Genomic DNA, 24,417 nt, shown 5'->3' with positions numbered 1-24,417 from the left:
GTGAAAGATCGTCAGTCTTTTGAGATCTTGAGCTTTTAGAAGATTTTCTAAAAAGACTTTCCAAATAAACTTCTAGTAGCCCATGCATTGTTTGTGCATCATCTTTCCACGTTTCTTCTCCACAGCAGTATACTGTATCACCTTACTTAGGCTGTTTCTTCATCGAGTCCTCGTGTCACTAATCATGGAGGAATCCGAATTTCTATCTTTTTGAAATTGAATCATCTCTCAGGTGCTCGAGGCAGGGCCATCTTCACTCGTCCGAGAGAAAGACAGCACTAAAAATGACTGAAATCGATCAATTGTTCTCCACAAAAGATGTAGATCGATACCTCAAGCGCGAGGTCCTTGGTAAGGGAACTTATGGAGTTGTCTACAAGGCTATCGATACCAAGGTGAGTTGTTCATCGTTTCTTATTGGCAATACAGATCTAGGGTTTCGGAATTTTCCGGATTCTGTTTATATGTATCAAGTATTCAACTCATAATCTTACTTTTAGAGTTTCATCTCATTTTTTGTTCCACTTAGGATGGTTTTCTGCTTTAAACTGATGGCATGGGATAACGATATCAAGTTTTAGCTGCCAATTCTTCAAAATTTCCCGGCTTTCTATTAATGGAGTTGTTTATATGGAATCTATGCTTGATTTGAGCAGACAGGACAGACAGTTGCGGTTAAGAAAATTCGGTTGGGGAAATACGGTGAAGGTATAGATTTTACTGCATTGAGGGAAATAAAACTTCTTAAGGAGCTTAAGGATCCGAATATAATTGAGTTGATAGACGCTTTCCCTCACAAGGGAAGCTTGCATCTTGTGTTTGAGTTCATGGAAAGTGACCTGGAAGCTGTTATTCGGGATAGAAATATCGTTCTTTCACCCGCTGATATAAAGTCGTACCTACAAATGACATTGAAAGGGTTGGCATATTGTCAACAGAAATGGGTCTTGCACAGGTATTTTCCCCCATGGTTCTGTTTATGGATTCAAGCCATTTAGTAGATGGTCCATACCGCTGGAGTTGTCTTAGATATGTACTGATCTATTTTACAGGGATATGAAACCAAACAACTTATTGATAGGGGCTGATGGACAACTTAAGCTGGCAGACTTTGGTTTAGCACGTATTTTTGGGAGCCCTGATCGCAAATTCACTCACCAGGTATGCCATTTTTCTTATTCATGGAGGTGCTTTATAAAAATGAGAAACAGAAAATCCACTTCTTATTCATATTAAGAGAGCTGGTAAAGTATGAGAAGTCAAAAGCATGTCAAAAACTTGGATCTTCCATAGATATCTCAACTGTTACAGATTGATTGTTGTTTCATTATTGATACCAGAAGCGCCATTTGTCTCCAGTACTGCTAATTGATGATATAAGGATATCTGATTTGGGTTAATTCAACATGCAATTACATTGGGATGTAATTGTCAGCATATTGCATTACTCGACCTTATGATGTCACTACTGCACATCCTATTTTTACCATCCCACCATCTCTAAGGCTTCATCCATGGTTCATTTGCATGCCTCCTGATCATTTTTCATTGCTTCAACCATTGTTCTCTCTGGCCTTCCCCTATCTCTTCCACATCCTTTCTAAGCTTACTCATCAAACTTGGAAGTACATGAACAAATGCCTTGATAAAAAATAGCCTTAGATGAAATTACTGAGTACATTCGTTTGTATGATTTAATGCCAGTGTGCCACTTATTTGAATAGGTTTTTGCTCGATGGTACAGAGCACCTGAGTTGTTGTTTGGTGCCAGGCAATATGGATCAGGTGTAGATGTTTGGGGTGCAGCTTGTATATTTGCTGAGCTCCTTCTCCGCAGACCTTTTTTACAGGTGAAGCTAAACAGTTCATGGTCATCTTACTTTGGTTGCTTTAAAATATTTACTTATATTTCCTTAAGCTCCATTTGGGAAGAGTGCAAATACAGGATTTAGAAATGTCATATACAAGGCTTTACACTGAACATGTTTATATTTGCACTCTTCCCAAACTGAGCCTTATGTTTTGAGCTTCAAGATCTTTGGTCTCTACCCAGAGATGATAAAGAAGAGGTGGACCAATTAAGTGCAAATGATACTAATTTAACCCATGGCCTGTAGAGGATCCACACGGACAATAAAAATGCAGTCATTTTTATAGTTATTGAGTGGCACTGCTTCTTCAGGCCAGACCAAGAAATCCCTGAGATATGATGTAAAATGGATATTTTTTTAATTCTTTATCATATATTTTACATGAAAAATAATATATATATAAGGGTTTGAAGAAGAGAAAAGAGAAGGAATCCTTAACCTACAATAGACAGAGGAGAAATAAAGGATTTATTTAATTAAAAGTTTGGTCTCTTAAAATATGATACTTCTGTGTCAATCTTTTTAATTGTATTAAAAGGCCCAGTTAATTGAGATTTTTCCTATATGGCTGTCATTCAGAGCAACAAATGAATCATTTATCATAAAGAGGATGAGGCTCAAGCTAATAATTTGGAGCATTGATAAAAAAAGTTACTGATTTGGAATGCTTTGAAATTTTATGACCTACCTTGATTATGCTGGTAAATTTTTTAAAAGATTCAATTTTTTTTCACTTTTTCTTTGTAGAAACAATGTGACAGCAGCATGTGCAGCCTATTTCCAAAAAGGAAAAAGAAAAATTGGATATGTCAATATTAGCCCTCTTTCATTCTTAGATTTCAGTTGAAAAGAACTTTTATGGGACTTCATTTTCCCCATTTTCTCAAAATTTTGTATGTTGGGCAATCCATTTTCTCAATCTCATGGAGGGGAATGCTTAGTACTTTATCTTGATGTACCTTTTCAGGTATATGAGATAATCTTATACATTCTTTCAATTTATATGGTTATATGAAATCAGAAACCTTGAAAAAATTGGATATGTCAATTTATCTTAGTACATTCCATATGATGGTAGTGCTCATAGGTGTTTGCCTTGATTTTTGTTTGTTTAAGTGTTTGGAGATTCCAACAATCTTTTAACTTCTTCTAATGATTAGCAACAGATGTACCAAGAAAAGAACAATAGCAAGTATGAAGTTTGAGGACTTGATACAAAAGTAAGAATCCAGGCACTAGTCAAAGTCAAAAACCATAAATGAGACCTTTGCAAGGCCAAAAGAACCAGCCCTTTCATGATTGTTAACCCTACATTTCATTAGAGAGTTGGTCCTTAGTTGGCTTCCGGTTATTGCTCTTCAATGAGTTGAACAAATAAAGAAGCAAATACAATTTAACTATTAGTCGATAATTGGCTAAAGTGGTTGTATTACAACAATAGGTTGTAGTCTATTCTTGTTGATCCTCTTGCTTCTGTCTCTGTAGCCATATTCAGACTTCCATCTAATCAATGGTTGGAATTATCTGGTTGCTTAATTATATCAACACTGTGAAAAAAAGATTGACTTCAGTTTATGACTGTCATCAAATAAACTTACTATTATTGGTGTGTCGGTTGCCATATGTCAAAGTTTGAATTCTTCTGTATAGATTATCCTTGCTTGTTTAGTATTTTCTTATGATTGTGCAGATATGTATCTGAACTATCCGTGTATGTATATATACATATTTATTTACAATTCAACATATGGAAAGGTTAACACTTCTTGATTAACATTTTATGTTTGCTTGACAGGGTTCAAGTGATATTGATCAGTTAGGAAAGATCTTTGCAGCTTTTGGTACTCCAAGGCCTTCACAGTGGCCAGACATGGTTTTCCTTCCTGATTATGTAGAATACCAAGTTGTCCCTGCACCTCCATTACGTTCTCTGTTCCCAATGGCTAGCGATGATGCATTAGATCTCTTGTCAAAAATGTTCACCTATGACCCAAAGGCAAGAATTTCTGCTCAACAAGCACTAGAGCACAGGTATGAATTTTAACCTTTTTCAAGTGGTAGTGTACAAGTTATTTTTTAGTACTTAATTCTCATGTCTATCTTCCCGTTTAGGTATTTTTCATCTGTGCCTGCACCAACAAAGCCAGCTCTACTTCCAAGGCCTCCTCCCAAGGGTGACTCTCAAAACTCTAGACCTTCAGATTTTGATCTGCAGGAGGGTCCTATTGTGCTTTCTCCACCAAGAAAGGCAAGGAGAGTGTTGCCACAACGCGAGGGATTTGAAGGAAATACATATCACAATGACAAATATGATAATTATACAGATGAATTCCCATAAGCAGGTGGTATGAACACAAGGACAGAATATACCAGTATCAATAGGCAGTTAATGTTTGGGTGGAAGACTCCATCCAAGAAATATTTAACAGGTAAAATAATATCCATATGGTATTGAATGTAGAATCTAGAATTCATTTCAAACAGTGGATCATTTGTCAGTTCACTTATCCCCTTGGGGCCTTGGTTTGCCTTATATGATGTATCCCTCTTATATGATCATCAAACTTGAGCCTCTATGTTGCTTAGATGTCAAAGGTAAACTAATCTTTTTTTTTTTTTAATGTTTTCTTGTTTACAGTGTGGCGATTGCATCTGGAAATGGTAATTTTGGGTCTTGAACTCCACTGTCCATAGCAGAATAACGTGCTCATGCATTGGTTCCACTCTTTGGAATATGGACCATACATGTATTCAATCTTTGACAAACATTCACAATAAATATTGTGGAATCCTTCAAATTTTGTTCCACTTCCTGTTACATCTTTTATCTCCTTTTCCTCAGTGGCGGAATGGAATTTATCAAATAGAAAGCTGGATAGGAATGTAGGATTAGTCTTTTGTTAAGTGGAAGCATATTCCCGTGCGCTTGTTTATGGTTCTAGCATCAATGGAGATAATGTGGATGCTGGAATGCATTAAGAGTCGCACACTTTTCCCCCTTCGGCCTGGGATATTGACACAGATGAAGAATGTTTTCTGGACATTAGTTTATGCTGGAGGACCTGATCGGTGAACTGGAGATCTTAATATATTATGTACATATACATATGAACGATGCTTAGTTTTTTCCCCTAATTTCCTGTGTACGGATGTATATCCAACACTGATGACCCAGTGGCCAGTAATTGAGAACTTGAGATAGTCACCTGACGTTCCTCCAAAATAGGTGTTGTATCAAACCATCGGAAGTTTGGAACTGCTGCAAGGCTCTCCATGACTGACAATGAAAGGAAATTCTATCTACTCTTCTTGATTGAGATGAGGTATAAAGGAAAGTAAAATAAAGAGAAATTAATTTGTTCTTTTTAGGGTATTTTAATAAATATACGTCTTAATGAAGTTGGTCAAGGGTAAATGTGGTGTTTTAAAAATATTAATGCATTACTTGAGTTTTTTTTTTTTTTTTTTCATTTGGAGAAAGGGGGGTATTTGCATCTTTTTCAAAACCAAATGGAGGTTTTTGTTAGGATCAAAACACGGGAGGTTTGTAGAATTGCCAAAAGAGAGTCGAGGGAGAATTTTATAAATTTTCAATAAAATGAAAACATAGCAAACATGAAAGTATTCGGTAATTGTTTGACGATGTATACATTTGTTGTTAGTTTTCACTTTCTATTTTCCCACAGAAACCATGTATTTATACATTGTACATCATGGGGAACTCATGGGATGGGGACAGACCAGAGTAAAGGTGGGGGCCACCTTGACCTTGTGACTAAGAGCCTGTGGTTACATGGGTTTGATCCTGTGCCTCCTCTTTTTAAGGAATGTGGACTGATCACTCAAACGACTAGGTCATCAACTCTGTTGTGGTCATATTCCAACTATTAAATAATCTCTCCAATCCAAATTGAACTTTAAGCCCCAAAAAAGCTTAAAATAGAGGCCTAACTTTGGCCCTTGCTTATTAAAACTTTTGGTTAACCAACAACTTGACCCAAATGGTAGCCCTGTTTCGGGTATGTAGCATTCAATGAAATCATTATCATTCATGACTTACATGAAATATGTTTCACCAATCCAATTTATTTAAGTAATATCCACTATTAATTATTAGTACTTAAATCATTTCTTACCACTTCTACTCATGTCCTTTTCTGTCTACCATTAGCTCTTTTAGCTCATTTAATTTGTAACAAATCACTTCTTCTAATTGTAGTTGTTGGCAATCTTCTATACACATGACCAAACCATCTTTCTACTCTCTCTCATTTTATCACTTATTGAAACTACTCTTATGATAATATGGATGACTTCATTTATGATCATATCCTTTCTAGTTTTTCATTCATCCATTTTAACCATTGGTGATATTCAAATACTCAAAAGAAAAAAGAAAAAAACTCATTTTCTATACTTCTAACCATCATTTCTAATTATTTTCTTTTTAAAATACCAAGCATGTCTAACTTTGCTTTACTTCATCCAATATTATCATCCATAAACTACCAACAAACGTCACAACAAGATACTACAACCTAGAAGTCTATAACATCTTCCCATGAATGGCAATGGAGATGTTCCCAATGTGTGGCTAGGGGTGTTCACTATGGTGGTGTTCAGCACCGTGTTCATCTGTTTCGGTCCCGTCCATGGGATGAAGACCCGTACGATTAGGTGTGGATGAGACCATTCACACTCCAATATAGCGTGGACCGGTCCCGTCCACACCCCAATATATCGTCAACAGGAAAAACTCGTGGATACGTCCCCTCCAAAGCTTATTTTTTATCCCATGCTTCAAGGAGCATGGATCAGAGGCAGTGTGATCTAAGACAGATTGCAAATACACAGAGATGCACCTTCAGTTTTATCTCTGAAATTCCTGTAGTTGCATTCCGGTTGTATGATCTAAAATATTAATTATTCTACTTAATTTTTATAAAATTTTTATGTTTTTATAAATAAAATAATATTTTTAAATATTTAAAATATATTTTTTAATTTTTAATTATTTTATAAAAAAATTAATATTTATTGGTTAATATTAATTCGTTGATGCAAATTTTAAAATATTTATCATATAAAATGCAAAAATTAGATATTTATGATTAATTGTGTATATTATTCATAAAATGTATATGAGATACATGGAATAAAAAAAGTGTGGTGTGGACTGGACTGTCCACACAGTTTGTCCACAGTTCAGAACAACTGTGGGCTGTGGTGTAGTGTGGATTGGTCCTTGCCACAAGGTGTGGTGTAGACTGGACCTGTTCATGGGCCAGTCCGGCCCCTGGACGGGCTTGAACACAGATTTGAGCCCACGAGCTTGACCTCGGGTCAAAAAGCCCAACTCAAATTTATTTCGGTCTGGGCTTGGGATTTGTCAAAATAGCCCAGCTCGAGCCCGACCTAGCCCGACCTTTAGGTTAAACCAAAAACACTAATATCCTAACCCCTCTTCTCACTCATCTCTTTCTCGTCTTAGCCAGTTAGCCAAACCTCTCTTCTCAGTTTTCACAGTCACAAGACTCACAACCTCACACTCTCAAGCAGACACAGAATCGGAAAACACTCATCGACGCAACTAGTAAACTCCAGCGGACCGGCGGTGAGTCCTCTCTCTCTCTCTCTCTTGTTCCTCTTCTCACTTCTTCTCTCTCAGAATCTCAGATGCAAACTTAGGCACCGGCGGGACAGCGAACACAAGCGCCGACAATGGCGGTGAGTCCTCTCTCTCTCTCTCTCTTAGATGCGAACTCACTTCTCCTTTTCACTGTCAAAATCTCAGCTCAGCTTTATTAGACGTGAACTCAACACCAACGAACATAGTCATCGGTGGTGAGTCATCTTTTCCATTTTGTTGTATTACGAAATTATTATTTACATATATGCTATTAGCCTATGTGCTTTTGTTTGCCTGTATGCTATTGTTTGACCGTATGCTATTGTTTGCCCTTTTGTTTATCCTGTAATTATTGAAATACTGGTTTCAGGCAAGTTCAGACAACCTGATACATTGTGGTAATATTATACTATTAGGGATTTGTTAAGGAATCATAAAAACAACCCGATGCATTAGGGATTCACTACACATATTTATTGGCTTAGTTTGTCCTTTGATGAGGGTCATTTTAGTCAACCCACTTGATGGTAGACACGTGGACGTTGTCAGCAACATAACGTCCAACTCAACAAGACAGCTCGCCAGATCAACATGTGGCAGTTTATAACAGGTGCGTGGCCGAGCTGAGGCGAGTTGGCTGTTCAAATGTGTTTAGTATGCAGATGATGGAGGAGCTGGTAAAAAGACTAGCGGAGCAAAACCTGAGCAATCAAAGGGTCCCTGTAGGGTATGGGCCTTCGCTCAAAGCATCGCCATACAAGAAAGAATTTAAGTTCATAAACCAAGTAAATAAGCTGTCTGAGTAGGGCAATGCAGGCATGCCGACTTAAGGTCTGTTTTTAGGTGGACAAATGCGTTTCCAAGGAGCATAAATAGAAAAGGTTCGCTCAAACTTGGGAATCACTGTGGCTGGGCAAGCTTCTCTCAAACATGTTAAGAACCACAATGAGAGGTCAAATGTGAGCGGATCATGTCGGAAGAGTCTGCTCCAGGAGGAAGCTAGTACCAAACCAGGGAGATGCAACATCTTCCCGATGGAGGGAATCTTTACTGTAATTGTTTCTCTGAGGAAGCCTCGCCAGCAACTAGTGATGGAGAAGAAGGAAAGCAATGATGAGGATGGGATAGCTGACAGGGGGGAGATCGAGGGACGAAGTACTACATATAGGGGCACATCAGTCATAGAGCGAATGGCTTCGGGCCCACAGCGAACAAGAAAGGGGAGATGATGTGGCAAATTTCCTTGAAGGTAAAGGATTACGTGGCAAGAATGAATCGGATGGGACAAGTATGGGAAGGATAAATAAAGGAAAAGGAAAGGCTTTAATGAAGATCCTAGAAAATGAAAGGTTGATTAGCTATTCGAGGAAAAGAGGATCGGAAGGAGTGGTGATCAGAGAGATAGAAGATTCCAACTCTGATTCCGACTTGCAACCAGCCAAAGTAATGACAAAACTGAAGTTATCTAGAAAGGGAGATTGGGATAGGATGGGTGCGATTTTAATGATTTATTGATTGATAACATAGAGGAGCAAGGGTATAGAGAAGAGGAAGAGTGCGAGAAGGAAGCGGCAGCAGCAGATACAGACTTAGATGCTATGAGCTGCGTTAGAAGGAGAATGTAATAGGGAGACATGCAAGGTGAAGAGGTAAGTTCCAGTTCCCTCCTTAAAATTTCTGTAGTTCAAGATAATAAGTTTGTGGTAGTTCCATTTGGATACAATATTAAATTAGGATTGAATTTCTATTGGAATTTTGCAAATGAAAAAGTCTGGAAAATTTGGGGCACATTAAGGAACAATAGAATTAAAAATGTGATTATGGCCTTTGATAACAGGAGAAGATTAAGTAAGAACTGTTTGAAAAAGTATAGAAGAAAGCTAATAGGTACTAGTGACATATGGGTATTAGCAGACACTCTCAGGGTAAGAGAGACTAATATTAGGAAATGTAGAACTTCTATCATGAACTGGCGGAATGAGAGAACAAAAATAGAGCTTAGGGATCACAAGATTAAGTTAGAAACAGTAAACAGGGTTTCCTGGTTCATTAAATCAAGGAGGGGAGCTCATAATGGCCAAACAGCAGGAGTGATGACGGAAATGATAAAAAAAGCTAATAAGTGGGTTTGGGGACCTGTCCCGCAATAGACCCCAAGTGGCAAATGAAAATTTTAAGTTGGAATTGTCAGGGCATGGGGTCGGCCATGACAATTCGAGCACTTAGAGAGACCTGCACAAATCCTGGAGTAAATGTAATTTTCTTAATGGAAACAAAGACTACTTGCCTTAATTGTAAAAAATATGTCAAATGGGTAAAAGAATGGAAAGGTTGGGGTGGACTTTGTAGGTCTCAGTGGAGATTTGGCTCTTTTTTGGAAAAAAGAAATAGCAGGAAAGGTTCTATATGCTGACAAAAACTTCAGACATGTTGAATTTACCACCCAGAGGGGTCTGATATGGCACTGTTCTTTCATCTATGGGGAACCAAAAAAAGCACATAGGAAATCTTTTTTTAACAAATGGAGTAACCTAGCAAAACTTGTTGCAGGTCCATGGGTTGGTGATCTAAATTTTATCTTGTATAATTCTGAAAAAGAGGGGGTAGAATCTATGTTGAATCCCAATTCCTGAAATTTAGAACTTTATTAAAAGATTATGGGCTTCAGGAGGTTCAAAGTGAGGGTCCAACCTTCACCTGGTCTAGTAAAAGGGAAGGTACTAGGCTCATCAGAGCCAGACTTGACAGGGTGGTTTGTAACTCTCAATGGCAAGACCAATTTGCAAATTGCAGAGTTAAAAATTTAATTACATTATGATCAGATCATCACCCTATCCTGTTAGAGACTGATTCCAGGAACAACATATGGAGGAGAATTTTTAGGTTTGAGGAAATGTGGACAGACCATGAGGAGTTCTAAGGTCTACTGGAGACTACTTGGGGAAGTAATAGTAGGTGATCCAATCAAATGAAGTTGGGGAATAAGTGTAGAGCTCTAAAGGAAAAAATCAAAGTGTGGAATAGGGTAACTTTTGGCAATGTAAAAAAGAAAATTCAGGAATTCAAGGACCTGCTTAGTGAGGAGGTGAAAAAAGTAGGGAAAGAGTTTAACCAAAACAAAGCAAACTTCTTAGAAATAGATCTGAATTCCTGGCTGAAGAGAGATGAGCTATTGTGGTTACAAAAATCTAGGGTGAACTGGCTGCAAGTTGGAGATAAAAACTAAATTCTTTCATTCAGTAACTAAAGGGAGGAGCAGTAGGAATAGAATAACAACTCTCAAAATGTGCAAATGGGGAGTGGCTATTATCTGAAGAGGAAATATCTAAGGAGTTGGAAAACCATTTTAAGAGCATTTTCAGCTCTTCGAAGCTAGTACAACAAGAGGATTTCCTAAGTTGCGTCACAACCAAGTTGAGTGAGCAGGAGAGAGACTTGTTAGAAAAAGAAGTCACAGATGAGGAAATAAAGGGGGCTCTATCTCATATGGCACCTAGGAAAGCCCCAGGACCTGATGGATTTCCAAACTTCTTTTTTCAAAAATTTTGGAGAACTATAGGAGTTGATGTGATTAAGGTTGTTAAAGCTTTTTTTTGAGTCAAGATATTTACTTAGAGAATTTAATGAAACCTATATAGCCTTGATTCCAAAAATAAAAAACCTAAAGGAGGTTGCTCACTTCAGACCCATCAGTCTTTGCAACTCCATCTATAAAATCATAGCTAAGGTTCTAGTTAATAGGACCAAGCCTCTTCTAGGAGGATTAATTAGTGAAAATCAAAGTGCTTTTACTTTAGGCAGATACATACAGGATAACATCCTGATAGCTCATGAAATTATACATTTTATGAAAAATGCCAGAGGGAGGACTCATTGGATGGCGTTGAAACTTGATATGAGCAAAGCCTATGAGAGGGTGGAGTGGAATTTCTTGGAGAGAACCATGATAAAGATGGGATTTGGAGCAAGGTGGGTAAATTGGGTCATGAAATGTGTGTCTATTGTATCTTATAGGATCTTGGGCAATAGAAACCTTGAACAAAAGTTTGTCCCAGTGAGGGGGCTGAGGCTGGGAGACCCTTTGCCCCCATACTTATTTTTACTTTGTTTTGAAACTCTGTATGCAAAGCTCATAGAGCTTGCCTCCCAAAAGAAAATAAATGGCATTTCAATTACTAGGAACTATCCAACTGTCTCTCATTTTTTGCAGATGATAGTTACATATTTTCTAAAGCAGTGATGGGGAAGGGCAAAGTATTCTGGATGCTCTCAAATCTTATGAAGAGGCGTCAGGGCAGTAGGTAAATTTCTCCAAATCAGAGGTTTTTTCAATAAGAATTTGCATCATAGACTGCAAAATCTTTTGGAAAATTTTTTAAGAATGAAAAGAGTAGAATCTCCTTCCATATATCTAGGGCTTCCCACAAAAATTGGTAAAACAAAGAGAACCCTTTTCAACTTCTTAATTGAGAGAGCGGAGAAACTGCTATCAAAGTGGCATGAATCTCTTTTATCTCAAGCGGGGAAAGAAGTCCTGATAAAAGCAGTAGCCAGTGCAATCCCAAACTACATAATGTCTTGTTTTCTTCTTTCAAAGGAAGTGTGTAATGAACTAAAGAAGATCCAAACTAGGTTTTGGTGGGGGGGACAAAGGATTAGAGGAAAACACACTAGGTCTGCTGGGAGGTTTTCAACAAAAATAAATGTGTTGGAGGATTGGGATTTAGAGATCCTTATAATTTTAACTTGGATTTGCTAGCAAAGCAAGCTTGGAGATTATGTAATGAAGAAAATAACCTATGGGTAAAGATCATCAAAGCCAAATATATCAAGAGAAAAAATTTCCTAACTGATAATCTGCCTACTAGGGGTTCTTGGGGATAGCAAAGTATGGTGGCAATTAGAGAGGTCCTCCAGAAAGGGGCCTGTCGGGTTGTTAATTCTGGTACAAAAGTTAGAATATGGGATGATTCTTGGTTAAAACAGATTGAGTCATTTAAAATTATGGGGCCCAGGACAAATAACCCAAAGTTGACTTGGGTAAAGGATCTCATGGTAGAGGATGGTAGAAGATGGAATACAAGATTGGTGGAAGAAAATTTCGGGGAGGAAATTGCTAAAAACATTATGAGTGTAAATTTAGTGAGAGGAGTCTAGGAGGATAAACTTAATTGGACCTTTCATCCAAAAGGGTTTTACGTAGTAAAAACTGGGTACTATGCCTTAATGTCACAAAATAGTCAACCAACCATTGGGACCTCAGACCCGCTCAATGCAGTAAACATGGGGAAAAAGTAGTGGGCTGAAATCTGGAAAGTAAAAATTGACCAAAAAATAAAAAAACTTTATTTGGAAATGTTTTCAAAATGCTCTAGCAGTGAGAGAAAACCTCTATAAAAGAAAACTCTCGAATGATAGCATCTGTCCAATATGTGAACAATAGATAGAAACCATTATGCACTGCCTTTTGAATGTGAACATGCAAAAGCTACCTGGTTTGGTTCTCACATGAATTATATGGGTATAAGAGGAGGATCGATTAGTTCCTTCAATCTAGGGATCTCAACTTGGGTGGACTTGTGCTCAAAAGACAGGGGTAGAAAATATGAACTGCTTTCTTTCTCCTTTCTTTTATTGTGAAATATCTGGAAGGCTAGGAATGGTAAAATTTTTGAGAATGCTGACCCGATTCCCATAGTTACACTTGCTATTTCTTATAGGATGTGGAGGGAGAGAGTGATGACTTCCCAAGCAGGATTGCGGGATCCTTCTCCTCAACATCCAAGCCTGAGTGAGAAAAGATATTCTTTTTGGGAAGCACTAGAAGCAGGGAAGCTCAAGATGAATGTAGATGGGAGTTTTTTGTCCTAGTAGTTCAGGTTTTGGTGTAGTTCTAAGAAATGATGCTGGATTAGTTATAGCTGCAATTTTTGGAAAATCAACAGCTTTGTCTCCCATTCAGGCTGAAGCAATGGCGATCCTCAACAGTCTAGAGGTTTTGAGTATGTACAAAGAGGAAGATATAGAAGTGGAATCGGACTGTCAACTTCTGGTGCAGGCTCTAAGGACAGGAAACTTGGACTTGGTCTCAGATGCAAACTTTCCACGCATGGACATTAAATTACTTATTGAAGATTTAACAATTTCCTTTAATCATGTAAATAGATCTTGTAATGCTGCTGCACATATGCTAGCCAAGAGAGGTAAGAGTTTGGGTTGCTTGCCCAAGATCCACTTGGGTGGATCCAAGATTTGGCCAACCAAGACTTAATTAGACCCTAATTTTTATTACTTTTTGTACTCTGGGTCTTTGTTTAATGAACTCTTTTTGCTAGTTTTACCAAATAAAATTATTGGACTTTTTTTTTTGGTTTGTTGGAATTGGTTTATGGCATTTCAACATATATGACAATGAACAATACCCCATTTTGAATTAAGTTAAAGGTATTTTAAGAAATTTCTCATTTTCAACAGTCCCATTAAGAGGAGTGGCAAACTGTTGGGAGTTCGGGGGTGTTTTGAAAGTTCTGGAATATCTTTTCAATTTTTCTTTTGGGCTTCATGATGGGCTACACACCGGGAGACGGAGACCGCAACGGGGATAGCCCGTCCTCAATAGACTGGCTTGTTTGATTGTTTCTTTGAGGTTTTCTTGCATGCTACTCTTCATATGGCTGGCTCAGCCCAGTTGGAACTCGGTAAGTCGGTAGAATGAGTTAATTGAAGAGCCAAGTGGGACGAGTCAAGTTCGGGTTCAGACAATCCGGAGGGAGCGATCGTTCATTTCGCGCCACCAAGTATTTAGGGATCTCGATTTCGATTAGGGTTTTGGGTGGTCCACTGGTCCGTCACTCTATCTGTTTCATCAACTATTCGCTGCCGCCTTCTGCAGTGCTTACACTAACTAACAGAGATGCTGGACATCAATCTCTTCCGAGAAGACAAGGGCCACGATCCCGAACGGATCCGTGAATCGCAGCGCCGGCGATACGCCAATGTCGAGATCGTCGACGAGATCATCCGCCTGGACAAGGAATGGCGACAGCGTAAGCTTCGAAAGTTTTGGGTTTTAGTCTTATCTCATTCGTTGTGCAACTTCAATTTATGAAGAATTTAGACATTGGGTTCCTCTTCGCTTTGGTTACACAGGTCAATTCGAGCTTGATAATCTGCGGAAGGACTTCAACAAGATTAATAAGGAAGTTGCGCGCCTCAAAATTGTGAGCTTCCTTTTGCTTGTATTTCGTCTAGTTTTAGTTTAACTTATTTTATTATATTGGTTCGATTGGTTGTAGTTTTAGAATTGAATTGTATATTTACTTTGGAAGGCCGGTGAAGATGCGAGTGAAATGATAAAAAATACGGATGAGAACAAGCGGTTGACGGCAAAGAAAGAAGTCGAAGTTCAGGAGGCCAGAGCGGCCTTGTATTCGAGATTGGAAGTTGTCGGAAACCTTGTGCACGATTCCGTTCCTATTAGCGATGACGAGGTATATGGTTGTTCACAATTTCTTTAATTTTAATGCAAAATGAAGTTGAATTGGATATAATTAATATACGTGCTAACTTTATTTTTCGTTTGTATTAGGCGAATAATGCAGTAATTCGATCGTGGGGGGAGAAACGGGAAGAGCCTAAACTGAGAAATCATGTTGAACTTGTTGAACTTCTTGGAATTGCAGACATGAAGAAAGGCACGTAAACAATCTCTGAAAGTTTCCCTGGCAGTTTTTTGTAACCTGTGGTAGACTCTGATGTGAACAATTTCAGAAACGCGTTTGATGTCTCTGTATTTTCTGAATTAATAACACACACACACACCATGGTTTTGTGATATTTGCAAATGAATGTTAAGAACCTTGAAGGGGAACCATGCAGTTGGATCTATTTGAAGTTGCATGGGGCTTTTGATGAATTTAAGAGACATCTTTTGCTTCTATGCTATTTTCTTAAGGTATCTATTTCATGTGTTGTTAATCTCCACCAGGGGTGGAGCCAGGGGGTGGCAGAGGGGAGATGCCCCCCCTGTGGTATGTGGTATGCCTTAAAAATCCTCCACAATCCCCATTTATATCCCACTTATATTTTGCACCCCCCAAGAAAAAAAATCCTGTCTCTGCCCCTGAACTCCACATAGTCTTGTATGATCATCTTGTAGCTCATCTTTTTAATGAATTTAAGAAAGTTAATCCGAAGATCAGTTTTCTTAGAGAGCATTCAGGTCAAAGGCATTTGAGATGCATATAAAGTTTGGAACTTAAACGAGGAAGTCTTGTGTCACATTGAAAGTTTCTCTAATAAGTGTTGTAGATTGTTGAAGCCAAGTTTGCAATGTAATCCTCCTTGGCTTCTTTTTTAACCATTTTAACACTGAATTACATGATTTCCATCGCCTTTTGGCATAAATTATTTGTTAGTCTATGCATTTCAAATCTTTAAGCTTAATTTAATTATGAATTTTTCATTTGATCCTTGTTCCTGTGCATGTGTCTGCAAGTGTAGATACCTCTACATATACTCTCGTTATCATCATTGACTTGATGCATGGATGGTAGTCCTGGAGGTTCACCAAGTTCCCCAATCAACTGTAGGTTTGAGTTTGTGGACACAACCCAATACATGAATAAAAAAATTTTGACCTCCTATTTTCCCCACAACTGATGATTTGATTTATTAGTCATCTTTTTGCTGATTTAATTGAGCCTCTAACTTTAGTAATGAATTGCAAATGAGTCAATTGGCAATTGTAGTCAGAACAATTTTATCTTGTTAAGTTGGTTTTTACTCATTTATTTATTATCCATCTTTTCTCTGTCTGTAATAGTGTAAATTTCTCCTGTACACCATCAATTGACAACTGGTTCCTACCTAAAGTGTCCATAACTTGGACCATGTGAAATGGAAAAACCCATCAAGGTGTAAGAGCATTGACATATGTGTTAGACAGTGTCACAACTTTATTCATAAAAAAAAAGACAGTGCACAGCTTTCAATATGAACCACCACATATACGGATATACCCTGTTTAATCCATTTTGAATCAGAACCATGCCAGCCTGGTCCAATGACCAACCCAGGTTACCAAACAGTAATTCAGAATAAATTATAGGAGCATTGTAAGAACAAACTATTGGCTGACAACTGGCCACCTTGGCTGACATGGAATAAATAATAGGAATGATCAAATCTAAGGGGGTATCCAAGATCCAAATTCTAACTCTCTCTCTCTCTCTCTCTCTCCCCCTCTCTCCCTCTAACCCTCTCTCTCTGTCTCTGATCACCAACATTTTGCAGGAACTACAGCAGCATGATCCCTCTCCAGAGGGTATGTAGTGCAAGCCCCTCCGGAGATCTAGCCATTTCCTTCCATCCCCAACCAAGTATGGCCATTTTCCCTTCAGACCTTTGGAGAAGTCAGGCCATGGCTGATCCATCGTGTTACACACCATAGTTGTCAAGGCGACACCTAGCAACAAGGCACCCTTGAAGGCTTGCCCCATCTAATTGCCAAGCAGTTTTGTATATTCTGTTATAAAATACTATTATATTCTTAAAATTTTGAGATTATAATTATAAAATAGACATCGTTAAACTAAAATTATCATTTTGTCTTTATATACTAATTTCTTTTTATTGTTTTCTTATTTGTTAGGGTTTAATCAACACAGACATTGCTAACTGCTATATTGAACCCTCAAAGACTTCAAAACCTGAACTAATAAGTAAGGAAGAACTTAAATTTTATCTAATCAACACATTTTCTTCTTCGACTTTGTCTTCTTCTTCCACCTTTTCTTTTCTTTCTTTTCCTATAACAAAAATAGGGGTTCAGCCCCTATATTTTTTGAGTTTTCTTTTCTTTTTTCTTCTCATGAATATGTCGATTTTCTAGACTTTCTCATGAGGTTTATACTTTTCTTATGAAAATTATGGATAATTATTATGGAAATATGGTTTATGGAACCTAGGGAACTACCCTAGGATATATGTTTTTACTTAAAAAAAATTCATCACCTAGGTGAATAGGTGACAAGGTGCCCCCCCATCGCCTAGCCTTGCCTTGGTGCCTTGAAAATTATGTTACACACACCAGGTTGGAGGGGGAGGAAGAAGAAGAATTTGATTGTATGTAAGAGCAGGGTATCAAGTTTTGCTAATCTTAGTGAATGATGAATATCATAAAATCTTGTGTTTGAATGTTTTTATGTTCTTCTGGAATAAAGGCTTGCATATCCAATTCCCATATTGAACGGACTCCTTTCTACCTTACTGAGGGAATGAAGCTTCAAAAACTGGACTAGCTGCTATAGCATTGAAATCAAGCTACCCAATACGTGATATTTGTCCATTATTTCATGAGAAATGTTGGAGCATGTTATTTTTTATGCTTTTTACAACATCTGTTTAAGCTAAAAAATGGTTAGGACAGATTAAATTTATCAGCAGAGGTTCATTATATTGTGAAAAAACAACATTTTGCTCACATGGATGATGATCTTGGTTCTAAGTTTTTGTTGTGTGAAATTGATTCTCCAATTGCATTCAACAATCTGCGAAGACTGCAAGTATTATACTTTCCAATTAACTTTATCAAACAGAAGAAATAAGAGATTACAAAATTATATGCAAACTGAGAAAAAACCTCTTTAGAATGGAGGCAATCAATCTACAAAACAATTGTTATGCACAAACATATATCTAAAGGTAACAGTCTTATTCATCTATCTTCACATCTCTAGCCAAATGATCAATCGGTTATTTGGCTGACTTTTGGATTCACACAAGTGAGATGTTCATGCTGTAAGCTGGAGCTTTGGTCTCTCTGAACTAGATGTTAACCTTTTTTGGTTCACTAAAAGTTGATGTATCCAACATGGGCATGGGACCCATTTTGAACCGTCCATGACCTAGATTGAAAATGGACAGTCTAGAGGTCATCTTAGTGCTTGTGGATGCTTCATGTAGTGTTCTCATTTATGAAAAAATTCTTAATGTGTAGGTGCTAATGTGGCTGGAGGAAGGGGTTACTATTTGAAAGGGGCTGGTTTACTACTTAATCAGGCATTGATTAACTTTGGCTTAACATTTTTGGCAAACCGGAAATACACACCATTGCAGACTCCATTTTTCATGAAAAAGGATATCATGGCAAAATGCGCCCAACTAGCTCAGTTTGACGAAGAACTTTACAAGGTGACTTTTTTCATTTTGTCCTTTCTTTTGTGAAACTTGCCTAGTACTGTAGAGATGTATAAACTTTAAACTGATATATTTTCCTATGCTTATAAAGGGCTTTCACTTGTATCTAAAAGAATATTTCATGTCTATTTCTGTAAAAACTGAAATTGTTGATCACATGCATGCGGAATATTGTTTTTTTTTTGAAAGGCAAGTAAAGAAATTGTATTGCAAAAAGAAGGGTGGAACCCCAGAGATTATAAAGATGGAGCCTAGGCATGGGAGTTGTAGCTTTTTTGATCAGTTATCAATTAACAAGAAGAAACAAATACAACTTATGAGTAGCCCCGGCTACCCCACTGTGACTTAAACCTTGCCAAACTAGAAACTTTTTAGATCTTCAACCTTAAACTGAGCCCAAAATCATTGTTCCCTGTTAGCCCCTTTGTTTTGCTAACTGATCTGCTAAACTGTTTGCCAACCTTGGAATCCACTGAATTAGCAGCTGCATGTCCTTTGAAAGTCTTTTAAACTTTTTGATTTCATTTCCAAAAAACCAAGGAGTCTTTCCGTTCTGTTTCAGCCAGCTTATAACTACTTTGGAATCACCTACCATAACAACTTTCTCACTCCCAACTCTATAACTTTTTGCATCCAAATACCACTGCATTTAGCTCAGCTGTAGTGGAGTCTCCCATTCCAATAGGGCCTGAATACAAGCCCTCAATAATTCCCTTGTCATTTCTCATCATCCCTCCAATTCCAGACGGTCCTTGGATTACCCAAACTTCTTCCATCAAAGTTCAATTTGAGAAAACTAGATTCAGGAGGATCCCAGTCCCTTAGGACTGGTTGATTGTTAGGCAGAGAATTTTTCTATGTAGTTGGTTGATTGTCATTTCAAGGCCTTTCAGCGAGGCAGCCTTTAGATTTTTTTTTATTATTTATTACAGGAAAAAGAAATGCAAATGAAAACCATGGCAACATTTGCTTCTGTAGTATTTATCCTGTGCATGACATGCATTTAATGTTAATGCAAGAAAACTAGTTATTTCTTAATACTGGTTGCAAGGAAAGAAACACTGAAAAAAGTAAAAAACTAAAAGTTGGGAATAGAACAAACATCTCTTTAAAATATTTTCTCTTCAACCTTCCTCTTCTACTTTTATTGGCAATGAACCATGTCTGACCAGAACCTCCTTTCAATCTAGAATTCTAAATTTAAACCCTGATCCTTCAAAAAAAAAAACCATTAAAATGCTGTTATTTTTTTCAATCATCTAAAAGAATGGTCAGAGCAAGTGGTGTTGTAGAAGTAATTCAACTGTTATGTTACAAAGCAGTGGTTGCAGACTTTGCCAAGTATGTTTGTTTTTTTCGAGCTTGTACTATGTTTTTTTTTATTTATTTATTTTTTATCAGTAACTGTAGTTTTTTATTTATTTTACCTTAGCTTTTGATAACAAACAGTTAGTTGTCCTTTCACTGAAGTATATAGGAGGGTTGCCATATAGTTTATTATCTTCTTTTGGCTTTAAGATCTTAATTAGAAAAAAAATAATAAACCATAATCAAGTATCTAAATGTTCTTAAGGCCAACCGATTCATGTATAGTTTATTATCTTCTTTTGGTTTTAAGATCTTAATTAGAAAAAATGATACTTGAACAATAATCAAGTATTTAAATTTTAAAGGACATGTCTGAAGAAAGTAGGAGTTCCACTGAATGGAAGGAAAACATTTGGATGGTTGACATTATTTTGAGGATTCCAAATTATAACCTTAAGCAACTATTTTAAGAAAAGTTGCAACAAAAAATAAGAAAAAGAAAACCATAATCTAGTGATTTATAACCACTGCTACCAAGGTCAATTTCTTGAGTGCGTACCAGTGTTTTAAAAGCGCAAGGCACAAAAAAGGCGCAAGGCACAAAAAAGGCGCAAGGCGAGGTGCACGCCTTTTTGAAGCAAGGCGCAAAAATACCAAAAAAATGCTAAAAAATAAAAAAAGTCAGAAAATTCAAAAAATGCAAAAAATATTAAACATAATGTTAATAAAAAATATAAACTTAAATTTTAAAATAAATGTTTTAAAAAACCTATTATCTAAAATTAAAATACATAACATAACTTGTAAAACATATTCAAATGAAAATTTATAAATAAAAGCAAACATATAAAGTATTTTCAAGCATGTAAAACCCACAATCTCTTTTTTTCTTCAATTGCATTACTTCAAGTAGCTAATGTAATGTAAAACATATTGCATTCTTGATTCTACGAGTAACCTTTGTACCATGCCTCTCGAGGCAAGCCCGAACAAGTCCATGTTAGGATCTTAAATTCTTATTTCTCACTTAAAAAATAATGATTTTATAACTTTATTTGCCTTTTAAGAAGATATTTTATTGGAATGAATGAATGAACAACATTAGCAAATAGGGGGTTCTCAGAGCTTCGGTGAGCGAGCGAAAAAAGCACAGAGTTTTAAAAAGGTGCACACCTAGGCTGAGGCTGAGGCGCACCAGGCGTGTGCCTTTTGAAAGGGGTGCACCTAGGACCTGGGCGAGGCGCATACCCTAAAATGCGCCTCGCCTGTGCGCCTAGGCGCGCCTTAAATCGCTGGTGTGTACACAGTTGAAATAAGGAAGGAGTGTCAGTTTTTCCATTACAACTCCCACCCCCAAAGGTTTGTTGCATTGATTACATGTCATACATACACTGCCTATAAAAATAAGTGACTACATTTCCAACTTTCATTAGCACTTCATAATAGAGTTCAACCTGTGATGCACAAGTTATTTTTTTTTTATCAATAACAACAGATCTCATTAGATAATAGTAAACTTACAAAGAAGAGGAGCTAAGGTATCTTAACTCCCTAGAAGTAATGCACCCAAACTGATAAAAACAACAATTACAACTGAGCCCAGAACCCAGAAACCCTATTAACCCCTTTCCTAGCTAATCCATCAGCAAAGCAGTTTGCATTTCTCTTTACCCAAGTACACTGAACTTTCATATTCTTGATCAGCCATTTGAACTTTCTCTTTTCATTACTGTAGCTCCACATCTTAGAAGTGTCTCCTTTTAGCCAGTCCACTACAATCACAGAATCTCCCTCTATAATCAATTTCTTGACATTTAGGTCTTTAGCCCTTTGTACCCCTTCTAAAGCTGCTAACACTTCAGCCCTCAAAGAGTCTTTCACTCCATCAGGCACATAACTGTGATGCACAAGTTATGATATATGCTGTATCTGTTGGGGAATATCATTACAGTACCCACTTTGAACTTCCCATGCACAAAGCTTGTCAGACTGGTATATTCCGAGGGCTAAGCACATTATTCCTATTAATCTGTGTCAAGGGAAGCTCTTTCATCTACTATGTTCACAATGAACCTCTTTTCTTGCTCATCAAAAGGCAACTTTGCTACATTCATTTTAGACTTTTTATGTGGATCTATTTATGCTTATGTTTTCTGCATATTATGCCTTTGAAAGTTCCATGGTCATTTATTTGTTGATAAGAACAAATGTGCTTTTATGTGGGCACCCCTTCTTATGGAAAAAGAATGAAGTATTTATGCTTACAATTGATCAAATTACTTACAGGTAACTGGTGAGGGAGATGACAAGTATCTAATTGCTACAGCTGAGCAGCCACTGTGTGCTTATCATCTTGATGACTGGATACATCCTTCAGAACTTCCCGTAAGGTATAAACCAAGACTTCTGGGATATTATTATCCACAAAAGGATCATGAAGTCATATAGTTACTGTTGATAGTATTTCACTTGATGATTTAAATAAATCCTTCACCACAAAGATTGGATTTGTGGCTAGATATGCAGGATATTCAACTTGTTTCCGTAAGGAAGCTGGTTCACATGGTCGAGATACACTAGGTATTTTCCGTGTCCATCAATTTGAAAAAGTGGAACAATTCTGCATCACCAGCCCAAATGGTAATGATTCATGGGAAATGCACGAGGAAATGATAAAAAACTCAGAGGACTTCTACAAGGAGGTATAGATCTTGCTCAGAAACCCTTAGGAAACAGCAACCTTGTTATCCTTACATCTCTCTATTTTATTCTTATAATCTTATTTTTTCTATTTGAATGATGATCTGTTACCCATGGAAGTTGTCTGACATATGCTATTCTTTACTGCAGTTGAATATTCCCTATCAGGTTGTGGCAATTGTTTCTGGTGCTTTGAATGATGCAGCCGCCAAGAAGTATGATTTGGAAGGATGGTTTCCTGCATCCAAGACATATAGAGAGCTGGTTTCCTGTTCGAACTGTACAGATTACCAGTCGAGGAGATTAGAGATCCGATATGGGCAGAAAAAGGTAGGCGCCTTGCTTCCACTTCAAACCATTACTTTAAAATGCATGCCTTAACTCCAAATCCATTTATGAAGGACTCTTTCGCTATTTGTTTTGGTATTTACAGCTTATTATTCTTTTGGTTGCAGAGCAACGAACAAGTAAAGCAGTATGTTCACTTGTTGAACTCTACCCTTACAGCAACAGAGAGGACTATTTGCTGTATTCTCGAGAACAACCAGAAGGAAGATGGTGTAGAGATTCCAAAAGCCTTGCAACCCTTCATGGGTGGCATTACCTTTATTCCTTTCCAAATCAGTCCACTGACAGAAGCCAAGGGGAAGAAGTCCAAAAGCAATGGAAAATGAAACAGGAAGAGATTCTGGCCCAGATGACAGTTCAATTTCTTTCTCCATTTCAAAAAGGTGTTGCGAGGTTAAAAGAGATTAAATTAAATGGTAAAAAGCCAAAAGGTGACATGCCAACACATTTAAAATGTTGGTTCCATGCTCTTAAACATCATTAATCAATAACTACTACAAGATTGATTTGAGATGTTAGAATTTTGAGAGAACTCCACCGATGCCCATACGAGAACTGTTGCGGGTGTTAAAAGGTGATTATTAATGGATTGGATGGTATCAAACGTACCAGTGATCTCCTCTATATTAGTTACTTAAAGGTTTATTGACGGACAGGATCTGGTATAGTCCCGGACACCATCCAATTTCCTCGCTTTCCATGCTAACTTGCTAAGAAGTAAGAACTTAGATCAGGCTCCTAACTTAGGCCCAGAATCAACGCAATAAACCGATGGCATCCTACGTGTACTGTGGACACCAACTACGCAAGGTGGAAAAGGGACCAAGCAGATGATAGAGTAAAGTGGAGATCTGAAAAGATCAATGGATAGCCTTGAATTTTTGACGTTAATTCGAGATGGTAAATCAACGGCGACTGGTGGAATCCTATTAAGAGACCATTATGAGAATTCCGTGGCAGTTGAGGCTCAACAGAATGCGATACATGTAGTAGAAATGGCATATGGCGTGTAGTTAAAAATGTTAGACGATATTGGAGCGGTTTTCAGTAGGGGTGTTTATGGATCAGTTTGGTTTGGTTGTAGGTTGTTTGGCCAATCAAATCAATCTAATCGGATTGAGGAATTGGTCACCCAAAATTGACTGACCATTGATGAAAATTGGTTAGCTTGGATTGTATCTGTTTGGGTTGGTTGATTCAAATGATTTAAACTTGAAAAATATTTTAGATTAGAAAATATGAAAATTTTCATTTTTTATATTAAAAATTTAAATTTAAAATATAAAATATTAATATATATTTATAGTGGGATTGGGAAAATTGTTGATATAATTAAGCTATCTGGTTCGTTGTTGATGAACA

The 24,417-nt window shown here is 37.3% G+C and overlaps 2 protein-coding genes across 2 annotated transcripts; both read left to right on the top strand.

The window, feature by feature from the left end:
* LOC104596464 (cyclin-dependent kinase D-1-like) lies at positions 1-5,006 on the top strand. Its single transcript, XM_010257640.3, has 7 exons — positions 1-395; positions 657-955; positions 1,053-1,161; positions 1,725-1,850; positions 3,667-3,902; positions 3,984-4,300; positions 4,510-5,006. Exons 1-6 carry the CDS (start codon positions 285-287, stop codon positions 4,207-4,209), a joined length of 1,107 nt encoding a protein of 368 aa, XP_010255942.1. The 5' UTR covers positions 1-284; the 3' UTR covers positions 4,210-4,300; positions 4,510-5,006.
* Positions 5,007-14,008: 9,002 nt separating this feature from the next.
* LOC104596465 (serine--tRNA ligase-like) lies at positions 14,009-23,663 on the top strand. Its single transcript, XM_010257641.3, has 9 exons — positions 14,009-14,546; positions 14,650-14,720; positions 14,829-14,990; positions 15,089-15,194; positions 18,500-18,693; positions 22,294-22,397; positions 22,526-22,709; positions 22,858-23,037; positions 23,163-23,663. The coding sequence occupies exons 1-9, from the start codon at positions 14,414-14,416 to the stop codon at positions 23,379-23,381; spliced, it is 1,353 nt and encodes a 450-aa protein (XP_010255943.1). The 5' UTR covers positions 14,009-14,413; the 3' UTR covers positions 23,382-23,663.
* Positions 23,664-24,417: the final 754 nt, after the last annotated feature.

This window comes from Nelumbo nucifera, chromosome 1, assembly GCF_055504915.1.
Source record: "Nelumbo nucifera cultivar China Antique chromosome 1, China Antique-T2T, whole genome shotgun sequence".
Lineage (NCBI taxonomy): Eukaryota > Viridiplantae > Streptophyta > Magnoliopsida > Proteales > Nelumbonaceae > Nelumbo > Nelumbo nucifera.
This window is presented reverse-complemented; position numbering and strand designations above follow the sequence as displayed.